The sequence below is a fragment of the Temnothorax americanus genome, unplaced genomic scaffold (assembly GCF_048541705.1).
Source record: "Temnothorax americanus isolate GAGA-0224 unplaced genomic scaffold, ASM4854170v1 Scaffold3, whole genome shotgun sequence".
Classification (NCBI taxonomy): Eukaryota; Metazoa; Arthropoda; class Insecta; order Hymenoptera; family Formicidae; genus Temnothorax; species Temnothorax americanus.
Window position 1 is genome coordinate 8,449,343 of NW_027509442.1, and position 15,696 is coordinate 8,465,038.

A 15,696-nucleotide genomic window follows, 5' to 3' on the forward strand; every position below is an offset into this window, starting at 1 on the left:
ACACATATACCTACAATATGAAGAAAAATGTAATTATATAGAGAGGGAAGACTCTTTTTCTTTCTCTTTCTCTCTCTTTCTTTATCAATTATGGTAATTGCAATTATTGGTTACGCTTATGAAATATTTGATAATTATCTCATTAACCACACAATTGACCAATTATTGATAAGATTACACACGGTAGTATATTAAACACATCCATAATATTTTTGTTCACTTATCTGTCACATGTAAAGCATAAATTTATATGTACATTTCCGGAATGATATTGTCAATTACTGAGCTAATCGGATGCGCCAAGAACTTGAACGGTCGTTCATGGCGGAAATATTACCTTGTCAATGTCGCATTAAGACGCGATAAGTTTAAGCTGGAATCCAATTTGAACACCCGACAGCTTGTTAGAGCTTACCTCGGCTGTGAGTGCAACTTTGATGATGCGCAGATTTAGCATTCGCCAACTTTGAAACGAGCTAACTCAAAAGCGCGTTCCGCGGAGGCGTTCGACAGTACCTACCGCCTACCAAGCAAATTCTACATTCCGCGCACGTATATCTACTCGTGAAAGTCTCGTGTACCGAGAATAATGCACAATTGCACAATGGAAAAAATTCAAAAAGTTCCGGAATTATGCATTGCCAACTTGTAACGTGTACCTATATAAATATCGTGTAAATAATTTATATTATACAGAGAAAATGCGGGTATTGTGGAATATCCTAAGCCTTTTTAGATAACTTGATGATAACTTGAAAACTATTAAAGATAACTGATAGTGAAATATAAAAATTGCTTTTATTGCTCCAGTTGTAATTTTCCAAGAATATATTTTTAAGACTTTATTCTGCTGAAAAATAGATCTTTATATTGATAGAAAATTTAAAGGCAGGAATATCATTTAAAAAATTTAGAATATTTCAAAATTTTTAAATGTTTTAAAATATTATTTAAAATATTGTTATTTTCTGAATTATATTATTTGTAAGTTAATCATTATTATACCGAATCTACTACAAATAATATGCTAAATTCGCAACATGGCGTTATCGCGTTACTGATGTATACCCAAGCTAACCCGTATACTGTTTCAGGCTTTGGTGTACCGAGATGGCAACCTCGTCTCAGGCTCACTCGAGGCGTTAGTACAGCATATGGTGCCTACGGAGGAATATTATCCCGATCGAGCGTATCTCTTTGCCTTTTTGCTGAGCGCCAGGCTCTTCATCAAACCGCACGAGCTGTTGGGTGAGGTTTGCGCTCTCTGCGAGCATCAGCAGAATCTGAATGGAGAGGGCGGTAAGGTGAGCATCAATACTTCTCATCTGCGAAATGACACGAAGCTCTCTACTGACATCAGGCATTCGCGAAGGCCGCGTATTATTGTTTCATCGCAAAGTCATCCATCTTTATATCTGGTCGTATTTTCCTTCCACCTTCTCGATCTATTCTTCCACGGAAAATATAAACACAAGAAATTTCATATAGTTCTTCTCAATCTCCTCTCTCCTCTTCTACTTTACATTCGAATAAAATAGACAGTTTTCTTTTATCTTACAATTTTTTATAGTAAATTGTCAAATTATTAAAATCTTTTTCTTTCAAAATCAAATTGCGAGTACTTATTAAAACATTTTCAAATAGGTAGTATACCATTTTGTTTTTTTTTTTTTTTTTTTTTTTATATATATTAATACGTGATATATATATATATATATGTATAGGTCTGGAAGTATGTTCCGGGACTTTTATTTTTGATATCGGTATATTCCGGGACATTTGGCAGTTTCCAGGACTGTCCTGGAAAAAATTGATGTCCTACGGCATTTTTCGGGACAGTTTTTTGAATCTGATTACATATATATGCGTTATATTCCAGGACTGTACATTTCAAAAAACGTAAACAGTCCCGGAACATACCCCTGGACCTACATATATATATATATATATATATATATATATATATATATATAATATGTATATTATATATACATATAATCCTATATGTATAACGGTATTGTTTCGAAACTAATTGTTGCTATCACTGAAAAAAGGTTTTAGTTATAATAACCAAGGATTGCTGAAATAGCTTCAACTAAAGGGTTTAGTGATTATGACGAAATAATTTGGTTAATGTTAACAAATTTGATTAACATTAATCGAATATTTTGTCATAATTACTAAACCCTTTAGTTGAAGCTATTTCACCAATCCTTGGTTATTATAACCAAAACCTTTTTTCAGTGACATGTATATTTCTCGTTCACAAATCGCTCCGATAGTCTCTTAATGATATCAATACTCCACTCTCGTTCTCATCACTTTATTCACATTCCGAAAGACATTTTGCTCCCTGGAATAAAAAATCACCTTCGTCATTGTAAAACGATTAAGTATCAGTACGTATTCCAGGAACGATTGCATCGTTTCGTGCCGCGGCTGGTACAGCTGCTAGCGGAATGGACGGAAACATTTCCGTATGACTTCCGGGATGAGAGGGTGATGGGTCATGTTAGGTCCATCACGCAGAAAGTCGCGGCGGTTAACGCCGCGGCCAGGCAGGAAGTTTCAGCGCTGTTGCAAAACTTGCTGCTACGACTGACGGCTCTGGAAAGGTACGAAGAGGGCCTGGCCAGACTGGCGACCGAGGCAGCAACGGAGCAGCTTACACAGGTTCGTGAGTTTCGATACAAGCGCCCATTTGCGGCCATCAGCTTGCATTTCGTTGTCCCACCTCGGCTTATAGGTGGTAACTTAGCGCGACATTTTCCAAACTACAGCATCGCCGATCTCTCTGAAATTAATTGTGCGTATAAAGTTTGTAATGATTCCTATCAATTTTTTCAAACAATAGCGACGTACAGTCTAACTGAATAACAAAAATGTAATTTGGTGATGACGAAAGCTTTCTTTCCGCAGAGAAATCAAAGTAATGCATCCGCATAAGTCGATTTACATGATCTTGTATGCTAACAATTTTTATAATGTCCTATTGTGTCGGGATAACATTTATTAATTATAGAAAATAACTCTTATATCTCGTATAAATCAAACTTACAATCGTATCAGTATGCGTCGATCACATCGTCCATGTCATAGTTAGATTTGAATACAAATTATATCCATATTTGCAAAAATAAGATTTCTCTATGTAATTTACATCATGAGGCTTCATAAAATTACACACCACGCACAAAGATAAGATAGTAAGGTAGTTAAAAGCTAATAAAGAGAAAAATAGAAAGAGTATACAGTAGTGTCGGTCAATCGCGCAATGAACCGAGCTCCGCATTGTTCCGCAATTTCAATATGGATTTTACTCGCGTAACCGGCTTGCCATGTTGCAAAGCCCGATTACTCGGCTTACCGTAATCGCATCGACCCTTCGAGGACTTTCAGCATAATGAAGCGATAATATTCTCCCTCCGGATAACGCCTCGCCTCTTATGCATTCTCTCTCACTTCCGAACGTGTTCCACACATGGATTGCTATATCGCGATTGTTACGTTACACGAATGTAGGTATCTCGGTTACATTCACGTATCGCACGCGCACCAACGCGCACATATACGCATCCCGATCGAAACGCACAAACTTGGACGTCTACGGTCCACGGTCCACGTGGGCGTACGCGCGTGCACTTTGCGCGGTTAGTCTAACCCTGTTAGTGCAGTTTCCATACAGGGAGACGTTAATCATTCCGTTAATTTGATTATTGCGTGCCTATCTGCCGCTTGTAACACCCGCTAATAGGTAATTTGCAGCTACGTTAGTTAGTTAAATATACCGGACGGTGTCATGTGTGGCTAATCAGTAATCAGTACGAAATTGTGTGGCTGCACACCTCTTTGAATGATGCTATAGGTCGTTTCGCGTCAAGGATTACGATGATATGTTAGAAGGCGGAATTTCTCTGAGACAATAATAATATTTATAAATTATAGTAATCTATACCTCTGATACGCCTATCGAGTTGTTCAGTTTTAGTAGTTTCCTCTTTTTTTGCAATTGTAAATGGCAGATATATCTACGCGCCATATCTACGAAAAATATAGCAATTGCTATCTATTTCATTAAAATTTTTTTATTTAGAATACTGTAAAACATAAAATTGAATTACAGCACGAAAAGTATACCTTACACTAAAATAAAAGTCAAAATTGAATGCAATATCTTGGAAAAGAATGTTTGTGCAGAGAATAATATGAAACTTTAAATATTGAAACAAAATCTTAATTTTAATATTCTCGATTAAAATAAATAGCTTTCGCATAAAGAAAACCATCAAATTATTATTAAATGTGCAAACTTTTTAGATAATCAATTATAAATATTACCAAGTACGAAATTTTATTTTAAATGTGATTATGAATCAATTGATCTCACATTATATTTCTATACATTAAAAATATATATATTTTATAAGAAAATGCAAAGTTTCAATATTAAATTTAAAAATTTATTTTTATTAAAGTTACATTTTTATTTATCCACATCATATTTATGGTAAACGATTCAGAACGTCCAAACATTATTTTCCATTCTGAATCAGATTATCCTCCAAAATACTAATGCTAACACGATATAAACGAGTTAGGGGATATTTATATTGAGCTTACGCACGCAATAATTCTGCCATGAATACGAAATAACTGTTACTTACGTGCAAGATGCAAATAAAATTAGGTATTTATATGTTTAAAACGAAAAATTCCATTAAACCTGCGAGATAGAATTTCCGGCGAATTTATTCCAAAGAATATTTTATAAGACGATTTTTTGCAGATTATATGGTAAAGGTCGCAAAATTTCTATAAGGAAATAAGAAATGTTTAAGCACACACACACAATTTCCTATAGATATAAAAACGCATAGTTTCTGCTTTTTGAAAACCCTTGATCGAGATGCATACATTTATGTAAAAGATGCAATAAATATACGATAACAATTTATATTATCCTTTACGACATTATATTTTGCTGTGTAGTTACTAAACGCTTGGCATGAATGTTTTACGTGATCCTTATTTCTTTAACAATTTTACTAATTTGCTTCTAACAAAGGAGCAAAATATGATACATGATCTTGCAATCACAAATCACAACAGGCTTATAAGTTAATTCATTTGACGACGATGATTACATTTAAAATCTCTTTATTGTTGTATCAAAACTTTGTACATGAACAAAAGCCACTGTGGCTACTTGATCGTGGTTGCTTTAGCTGTTTTGTTAACGTATGTGATTCGTAGTTTGTGGAGTTTTGCGGAGATTACTTATCACGAGCTCTAAGACAAGCTGGAAAGGAAAGACAAGAGCGCGTATAAGTAAAAAAAAAAAAAATGCTAAGAACAAGAGGAGAAGAAGAAAGCATGAGACAAGTGAAGCACGTCGAGCTCTCGCGAAGCTTCGGCTTATTAAACCGCAAATTCGCTTCGAAGCGTTTTTCAACTCGTTCTGTACGTGCCACGACGATAGCAACGATGCTGTTTCACGTGGAAACATGGAAGAGTTACAACTCTCGAGACCAATAATGCCGTATTTTCTTTACCTCTCTCCCGCTTCTTCCCCTTTCTTTCTCCCATTCTCTGCTCTCTTATTATTTTAGTTTTTCCAAAAATATTTTATTTTTTCAGTTCTGATCGAGTTCTGTTTTCTCTTCGAGGATTTATGAACGTTCTATAAATTATAGCGTAACGCAATATTTGTCATCGTTTAATAACAAGTATCGTGTGTTGTTTTTTAATTGACAAATGCGAAAAGATATATTAAACTCACAATTAGTTAGAAACTTCGTATTTTCGTATTCGTAGATTTCAAAATGTATTTTATCCGTCAACATAACGATACAAATAATCCCAAGCGTAAAGAGCTGAATTATTAGTTTGCCGTACTTTCGCAGCGGTCGTTCGTTACGTGTCACACCAGAAGAAGACCATTTCTTTTTGCTCAAGACGAGAAGTAACTTACGAGACCAATCATGAGTTTTTGATATTTGTTTTCTTTCTATCGAGCAACTTCTAAGTGCATCCTATATCGAAAGCTAGCAAAAACATCTCACGATTGCATCCTCTCCGCCTTCGTTAGAAATTTCGTTTTAACTTACAATTTATTTTATCCATCGGTTCAGTTGAGTTTCGCTCTCTTGAAATGAAACTGCATGAGAAAATGTGGCATGTGCATGACATTTTTTGTTATAAATTATCTACTCGCTTTGCTATATCTCAAAATTGCTTTTGCTGAGAAAGGAATTTCTTGATATCGGAGAAAATAGAACTAAAGAATAACTTTATAATTGAGTTTTATATTTATCTCTTCCTTGTTGCACATAATATATTTATATATTATCTACAGTCTCTCTGCGAGAGATATTGACAATGTATGTGTGAAATTAAATCAGTTAAAATATGCAAATCTTGTTTAAGTAAATACGTATCTCAAGCGCAAAATTTATTATACATATAGATTATATAGAAGGAAATTTTGTACTTTCTGAAAACAACTCATGAATAATTTTTAAACTTTATGTTATTATGTTGAAGTGATAAGTATTACTATATGTATAAGTATTACTATATTGCAATAGAATGAACTTAATTGAAAACAGTTAAAATATATTATAAAACATATTTAACAATCAGAAATAAACGATGAGCTACATGTATTAATTATGTGAAAAGGCTTGCAACAATAATAAATATTATTTAAATTGCAAGTATCGTGCAAGAAAAATTAATATTGTTTCTAATTAACAATTTATTTCAAATTTATGTGAATTTTTTGGCTTTTATGGAAATAATTTCGTCATGGTGAAGCAACGATTAAGAAAATTTACTACTATAATCACTCGATGTGAGAAATCACGCGAATGTTGCAATGTTACGCATGCAGAAAAAAGAAACCGCACTTGCATGATATTTCACAGCAATCCATGATTGATTTAGGAAGAAGAAAATACAACTATTGTAGTTTGGATCATCTCGTAATTTTTTTGGTGATAACACTTTTCATGTTTTTTCTCCATTACAAAAATTTATTTTATTTATTACACAAAACATTTTATGTTTAAGAGTGCCCTTTATCCATAGAAAAATATCATATTTTGATTGCTTGCTTCGAAATATCTGAAATTATGATATTTTTTTACAGAGCAGAGTTCCACGTGAAAATTCTTGAATTATCTCTTTTACGGGCATACTCATCAAAGCAATTTCTTCTTTTTCTTAGTCTCTGTCCACTTTTGCACCCGGTTCTTCGATAACATGATCGGCGATATAATTCGATAGAGGGAAGTCCGTCTCGGAGTGCCATTTCCTCCTAAACGGATCACCCGGCCTAGTGATTTTATTCGTCGTCTCTCGACGACGTCTTTACTTCTCTGCCGCAATCGGAAAAGCTATATACGTATATTTATCACCATCTATCATTTCTTGCAGATCAAAGTTATCAAGGGATGCATATCTACATATACATAGACTTGCAATTAGACGTGAGGTTGAAAATATAAAAGAATGCATCCCCCTCTTCTCTCTCTCTCTCTCTCTCTTTCTCTCTCTTTCGCTCTCTTTTTCTCTCTGGTATATTGTTTTTTGAAATGTTGCAATAATTAAAATAAATAAATAAATGAAATAGAATAAAACGAACAAAAAATAAAGAAATCAAAGCTCTGAAAAATTGAAATCTTATTAAAACAGGGAAAGTATACAAGTCAATAGCAACACGACAAACGGTGTATGTAAATGGTTATTTGTTAGGTACCATCGAATACTCAGACCAACAGTTTTCCTTTTCGCGCGTAATAATTTGTCCTATCATTTCTCTTGTAATCTTACTGTACTTTCTCTCGATGAGAGCAAAATTTAGAACTTAGAACAATAAATTTCTTCATATATAAGCGCGTTTGTGTATTACGATTTGAAGATATGATTTCTTATGTAAATTTATGGATTGAATCGATTTTTTAAGGCCAATATAAATTCATAATCTAAATAATGAATAAAACGTTACAGAAAAACATTTAATTTAGATACTTTAAGTTGGATGTTTTTCTACAATATTCGTTTTATGAAAATTTTGCAAATTAATGTATTGTCTTCGATACGACATTATCTAGAAATATTATTATTTTGAACATAACAATATAAAATTATTATTTTATATCATTTAGGTGGATATTACTGAACTCTGTCCATCAGCCACTGTACTGGCACAACAATTGACTCATGTAGAACTTGAAAGACTCTCTTACATCGGACCCGAGGAATTTGTGCAGGCTTTCGCCAAAGTGAGTTATTTTTAGATAATTGCAATTATCTCACACTTGAATTATTTTATATATATTTTTAGGATAATTTTATAATTGTATCGTAAATTATATTAAACGCTATTATTTTTATTATTCAGGAATCGCCGCATTTAGAAACGTCTTTCAAAGATATGAAGAAAACTCGGAATCTTGAATCGTACGTTCAATGGTTTAATAGATTGAGCTACTTTGTAGCGACAGAAGTTTGCAAAGTAAGTATTATCGCTTTAACGCATATTAAAATTTTTTTGCAACTTTTTGTGCACAATTCTTGTTGCTTAATCAAAATTCCTTCGTAAAAGATACAAATATATTTTTTTCTCAAAATATTGGCGAATACCTATGTGTTAGATGTTAGACATTCCATAACCAAAAGTTTTTCCCTACTTTTTCAGCATGCGAAGAAAAAGCAACGCGTTCGTGTCGTCGAATATTGGATCGAGACTGCTCGAGAATGTTTTAATATTGGCAACTTCAATTCTTTAATGGCTATCATTGCTGGCCTCAACATGTCCCCGATATCTCGCTTGAAGAAGACGGTAAGAGAGAACACATGAATTTTTGTTTAATTGATAAAATAATATTTATGCTTGTTTTGAATATTAAAAGAAAAAATAATACACATTTAGGATATCTTATATTTCTATTGAACTGCATATAAAAAAATATTATAAAGATATATTATAATGCTATGTGTACGTTTTATCTTTAACATTATAAATATTGTCTACGGTCAACATACATTGAATCGACATAATTGCTCCACAAATTTTACTAAAATCTTGGAGCAACGAGTCCCGCGAAAATTGTGTCCGGAAAATTGAAACCGACATCTATAAATTTTATTTGCACGGAGATATTTGGGACAATGCATATGTTTATATTTCCCAATTTTTCAATTACGCCAGCAAGAGCGTATTTGAAAAATGCGAATATTCGCAAAATGGTTAGCTTCGAATGCATTTTTTGCATTATAGAATGCAATGTTGAGAGGAATGGCATCAAGGAAAGAGGGAGGGTATTGCACGTCCGTGATATAAACAACCTGTAATCTTTGACCTGTAAATCGAGAGTAGGGTGCTGTGAGCTGTGACGACATGTGTCAACATTGCGAATGTAACCGCAAACGCCGAGAAATAAATTTTTGTTGTTTCTCCGCAAAGAAAAAAGCTATCAAGAACGATTTTGTCGTACTTTTGCACGAATAATCCACTAAAGTTTTTGATATTTTAGTTTTTGAATGATAATTTAATTTAATTTTTATATAATTCACATTAGTGAAAATTAGTTGTACGAAGTTACATCCAATCCACTACGGGCGGAAGAAGACGTTAGTAGGCAATTGACGAAGAGAAAGCGAAGGCAGAGCAATCGAATTAGCTTGAATTGAATTTTTTCTATCGCGGTTGACCGTGACGCCGCGAAAAAGACACGAAATGTGGCTCGCGATTCGCGTAATTAAAAAGTTTCAAGTCAAACGGCGTTGCTCGGCAACGTTGTCCTCGCGCCACTGCCATTCCTTTCGTCTCGTTGGGAATTAGCTAATTGCTCGACCAGCGTTCCACACATCCACGGGGGAGAACTCACGCTATTACGTATTCTCAATTTCCACGTGGATGCACTCCATCCAGGAATTCCTTTAATCAAGTCGTCCAGCTCCCGGCGGGACGCTCTCTCGGACAGCGCTTCCGAAAGCTGCCATATATTTAATATTTATCTCAATAATATATGGGGTAATGTGTGCGTTGCTTTACGAGAAGAAATTAAATCTTTATATAATAACTTAGTGATTCTATAATAAGAAATTTATTATAGAAAATTATAAGAAAAGATATGTCTGATATTCACATTAATCCGAACAAACACACAGGTTGAAATTTTTCAAAATCCTAAAATAAATGAAAAACATTATTTAATTTAAATAATAATTTAATGAGATTTATAAAAGGGAAGAAAATAATGTAATAGTTTTAAATAATAATATAGTATAGGAATATATTTAATATTTGCGAGTTTCATTTTTGCGTGATATTCATGATTTATTGAAAGATAATTTATCATGATTTAAAAGTGATTTATGCTAATAGCGGTGAATTAAAATGAACATCAAAATTCTACTATGTATTCCGGTATATACGAAAGTAATATACATATATGTAATTATTTATTATAAAACTTTAATTAAATATAATTACTATAATCCATTATATCACCTAGCTAATGAGAAGTTAATTAGAAGCTAATTAAAGCATAGAATGATTGACTTTAAACCTCGATCGCAATAACAATTTGCAAAGAGAAATTTGGATTGGAATTGAAAGAACAATCACAAACTAATTTCGTTTCTTGCATTCGCGTTAGTATTCATGTCACTGTCATCGCAATTTCGCGTATTCCTTCTCATCGATATCATCAAATTTGAATCCGTTTACCGTAAAAAGTAATGTTATAACTTACCATGCAATATAGAAGACAAATGATATTACTCGTTTCGATATGCAAAACGAAATGACACTGGCGCGCGGAGAAAATAAACGTGCTTGTCATGTGTGGGGAAAATAGAACAACAAAAACAATGTGAATTTTATATGATAAATTTTGTGATAAATGGAAAAATAATTGAAGCCAATATCTTTTGCGGAATTTCTCATTCGAAAGCATCGAGAAAAAACTTGTTCGATTGTCATTATCATACAATTACTATTCCAATTTATATTTTCTTAATTTTATCTCTAAATATATCCGTATGAAAACTTTCACGTGTGAACAAAACAGAAATTGGCCAATTGCTGCATAGCAAGAAAATTATAGCAAAAAATATGCGCTTCCTCTTTTTTTTTTAGTAATACGATCGTACCGCAAATCGAATCACGAGAAATATTGGACCATGGAAAGTTTTTTCTTCGTTTTCAATTACAAGTTTAACCAACCTTTCCCTTCTTCCTTCCCTCCTCATTTCCTCCTCTCCACTTCTCTCCGTTTCCTTACCCCCCCCCCCTCTCTCTCTCTCGCATATGCGCGCACACACACGCACGCACGCACACGCGCACACACAAACTAATGTTTAATATAAGCGCCTATATACAATTCAGTTCATTTGACCGAACCGACTGATAATAATTAAATTTTTAAAAACTGAAAATAATTATTGAAACTATAATAAATAACGAACATGTCAGTAGTGTAGAGGATTTGTTCAGTAATTTTCGTTAATGAAAATTTAACGTTCCCTACTTTTGTGCTAACGCGTGACTGAAGCTCCAATTTACGAGGCTATTGCAAGAACAACCATATATGTTCTATGATATGTTCTATGATATGTTCCATGATATGTTCTAAGGCAATTAACATCAGCAAATAACTGATCTCAACACAATGATACGTTTTTCCTTACAATTTATAAATTAATCAAATTTTGCGATTTTTAGATTTTTACTTACTACAACATTTTGAAAAAAGCTTTTTCGAGAAACAAATTCCTTATTACTTGTATCCCCAGTGTCCTTATTTCTATTATTTCACTGATCTTTTTCTGGAAAATAGATTCTGTTCCTTTCATGCGATAGTATTCCGACATCCTTTCCGACGTAACCAGTTTCAATTTACCGGATCTGGCAGGAGTTCCCGATTGCTACTGTTTTTGCTCTAGACGAACGTTTCCGGTGGAGTCGAATCAAGTCGGGCCAAGAAAAATGGCTCTCACGACGGGCGAGAGGAAGTCTCTGGAGATCAAGAGTCTATCTGTGAGACGGGGTCAAAAGTCAAAGTCTCGGCAGACAAAACAAGATTTTGTGCAAGATAGAAAATTATTTATAGAATGGATAATCCACAGTAATTTTTATGCATTTCAAAAACATGCATTCTATAAAAGAAGAAATGTAACTAAAGATAGATTTTTATATTTAAAAAATGTTTATTCTTTATATATATATATATATATATATATATATATATATATATATATATTAAAAACGAATGCACGAAAAGCTTACATCCAGATATAATTTATATATCGTAATATTTTGAAAACCGAAAAACCGAAAAAAAATGAAAAGTAAAGAAATTATCAGAAGACTAGAAGGTATATAGAAGCATTTTAATCGTTTCTTAATCTCTGAGGCTTGAATCAGATGCAAATATTATCCATCGACTATCTTTAGCACCTTTAAACGAACAAAGCCTATATACTCCGCATCAGGATTAAATTAAAAAACGTAAATAGAAAAAAGTACTGCAGTGTGTGTCAGCGTATTTATTAATAATATATAATTATAATATAATAATTGTATCTCAGATTTGACAAGATTTGCACAACTACTTTGTACAGTGCATGCACGTCGGTCTCAGCTTCCTTTCTCTTTCATCGCACGAGGATGACTTCACAGATCCTCTATCCGCAATCGTTAATGATTTGATATAATAAATAAATAAGGACACGTAGACAATAGACATCGCTGACTCGATAATTATCTTGTAAACAGCTGGCATACGTTTGGCCAACCTCGGTTTAGAATCAAAATATCCTACAGTATTACGTAATAAAAGTACTCAATTTTGATTTTATAATTATTACACTCTCTATATTACCATCTCTATATATATATAATGGATATTATTTTATTATATATAAATGTTTGTTTTATGTTTTATACACCAAAATATTTTTTTTAATTTTAATCTGTTACAACCATTTTTCTGACTAAATATTATAATATAAAGAATGTCGGTCAGAAATATTAATTGTTAGGTCGTAAAATTTGTAAATTAAGTAAACGTGATTGGCGTAAATATCTCTGAATGTTATCTTTTATAAATTTATATAAAATAATTAAGATTATTTATAGATTTAAAAATACTACAGACAACAATGTGATACGAGACGACAATAATAGGATAATAATTAATATAATTTAAGGCAATTTAAATGCTAAAAAAAATGTGCTTTCCATACATAAACTTCCTCACTCTTTATAGTTCTCTATACTACTACAAAGATTGTTCATGTATATGTATAAATATACAGCTTATAATTTATAATTTCTTTTTTATTTTTTCATACTTATCGGAACTTTATAAACATGAAATAACATATACATTAGGAAATATGAAATTTTTATTTTATTTGAATCTATCTCTATATGACTATTTTTGTACAATTCTAACAGACAATTTTATACAATTTTAATTTTTTATTTTATAAATCAATCTACGATGTATTTTTATAACTTTCAGTGGTCAAAGATACAATCTGCCAAATTTTCAATTTTGGAGCATCAAATGGACCCAAGCAGCAATTTCAGTAGCTATCGTAGCACGTTGAAGGCTGCAATGTGGCGTAGTGCTGGCGCTACAGACGAACGCCAGCGAATTGTAGTGCCCTTCTTTAGCCTTCTCGTCAAGGACCTATATTTTCTCAATGAGGGTTGCAGTAACAAGTAAGTAATGTCAAACGTACGATACGATCGAACGATCTATTTATATAATTTTATAATATAATCCATTGAAAAGAGTAGAACTTTTTATTGCGGAAGAAGACATAGGTATAGTTTGAACATTTGCTTACATAGGTTATAATTTTTCTTTATTATTGTAAATAAAAATAGTGTTGTCTCTAGTGTTGAGTCTGTTTCAATAATATTCTCAACAACATTATGAAAAAAATCGTATTAGTTAAAAATGGTGATATTTAAAAATATCCATTTCGGAAAAAAATTTAGAAAATACTGATAATCTTTTACGTTAACATTATGTGTTCATAACGCAAAAATTATTTTTAAACAATGTTCAATGTTTATATTTTTATAATAAAAGGTTAAATAAAATAATAGAATAAATATTGCTATTTTAAGTAATGCAACCTTGACATTAAGTATTAATAAAAGTGGCATTTCTCAAATGCATTGAATTCGTTTTAATGTACCTTATAATATTATGAAAAAATATATATATATCTAAAAAAATTGAAAATCTTCTTTTAAATTTTTTCAAAAAGATTTTCAATTATTTTTTAGACCACATGTTGTAGCTTGTATGAAATAGATAAATATTTTCTTTACAATCTTTTTTTTGAACTGTCACAAGTATTTCAGAAATCAGCGAACTGATATGCTGAACATTTTGAATATGTATATATCCATCTAGAACTAAAAATTTTGTGTATTCCGACAATACTGAAAATCTATATCTATATGTAGCGTAAATTATAGTTTTCCAGTACTGACAATACATTTCAGAATGCATCTATATCAGTAAAAACTTTGGCCTCGTTAGATATCAAGATTATCGATTCAGTGTGTTAAATACAACGCGTATTTAAACTCGACGAACTAATTATTTAGAATATGTAAATTATAATTAATTTGTATTACAGAAATAATTATAATTTCCTGATGCGATCTATTATGCATTTCAGACTGCCAAACGGTCACATTAACTTCGAAAAGTTCTGGCAACTAGCGAAACAGGTGACTGAATTTATCGCGTGGAAACAAGTTGCCTGTCCATTCGAGAAAAATCCGCGCGTTATTGCCTTCCTCCAAGCGAGCCCCGTACTCACGGAAAACAGTAAGCGATATCCATTCTATTCCGTAGTGAAAATATAAAAACACGAAATTGTTCGATTTTAAATATTAATTTTCTTTACAGCACTTGCATTAGCATCTTTCGAATGCGAGCCGCCCGATAACAATCCGGAGAAGGAACGTTATAAAGCTTTAAAGTGAGTATTGCATCACATTATTGAGACGTAATATTCTTGTTATAATATAATTGTTATTATTTTTTGAAAAAAATGTGTGTGCGTGCGTGTGTGCGTGTGTGTGCGCGCGCGCACAAAGATTGTTATTGAAAAACGATTAGTCAGCAAAATTTTATTATAATCTATTTTAGTAAAATTAAATTTCCGCTGTCTAATCTAATGTAATAAAATTTTATCGACTTTCTCCAGACAACATCAATATGTACATCAAGAGCTTATTGTTTTAAGGGAGTATTCTTGTCTAGAGTGCTGTTTTAGAAGTGATTTTTTAAGATAGAATAAATTTCAAATTGGGTCGAGTTTTCTTTCTGAAATTTTTTTACACATATTTATTGTTGCTTCAAAAATATGTATAAATTTTGTAGAAAAAAATTTTAACGTGTGGTTTTGCACGCTCGGGCACAATGGTGCGCGGAAAAACCCCTGATTGGCAACCAGTGTTGCAGACGTTGTATATATCTGAAAAAAAAACATTCTTAATCTGTATGAGGGTTGGTAGCAGAATAAATATGTGTAAAAAATTTTAGAAAGGAAACTTGAACAATTTTAAATTTATTCTATCCAAAAAAAATCATCTCCAAAACAGCACTCAGGATAAGAATACCTCCTTAATACAATGTATAATTTCAGAAC

The 15,696-nt window shown here is 32.3% G+C and overlaps 1 protein-coding gene and 1 long non-coding RNA gene across 3 annotated transcripts in view; one reads left to right on the plus strand and one right to left on the minus strand.

The window, feature by feature from the left end:
* Window positions 1–15,696, plus strand: part of LOC143900015 (uncharacterized) — a 297,879-nt gene that overhangs the window by 276,291 nt on the left and 5,892 nt on the right. Inside the window, exons 6-13 of one of the 2 annotated variants that reach the window (XM_077410901.1) lie at window positions 1,095–1,304; window positions 2,413–2,673; window positions 8,169–8,285; window positions 8,405–8,518; window positions 8,702–8,845; window positions 13,539–13,741; window positions 14,719–14,870; window positions 14,952–15,024. In XM_077410901.1, coding sequence (XP_077267027.1) covers window positions 1,095–1,304; window positions 2,413–2,673; window positions 8,169–8,285; window positions 8,405–8,518; window positions 8,702–8,845; window positions 13,539–13,741; window positions 14,719–14,870; window positions 14,952–15,024 — 1,274 coding nt within the window. Of the gene's footprint in view, window positions 1–1,094; window positions 1,305–2,412; window positions 2,674–8,168; window positions 8,286–8,404; window positions 8,519–8,701; window positions 8,846–11,955; window positions 12,145–13,538; window positions 13,742–14,718; window positions 14,871–14,951; window positions 15,025–15,696 lie in introns of those variants that run through there. The other variant, XM_077410902.1, reaches the window with a different exon arrangement.
* On the minus strand, window positions 1,217–11,949 carry LOC143900053 (uncharacterized). Its single transcript, XR_013257709.1, has 2 exons — window positions 11,747–11,949; window positions 1,217–2,794 (listed from the first exon to the last, which is right to left on the minus strand). It is a non-coding gene; the product is annotated as an uncharacterized LOC143900053 (long non-coding RNA).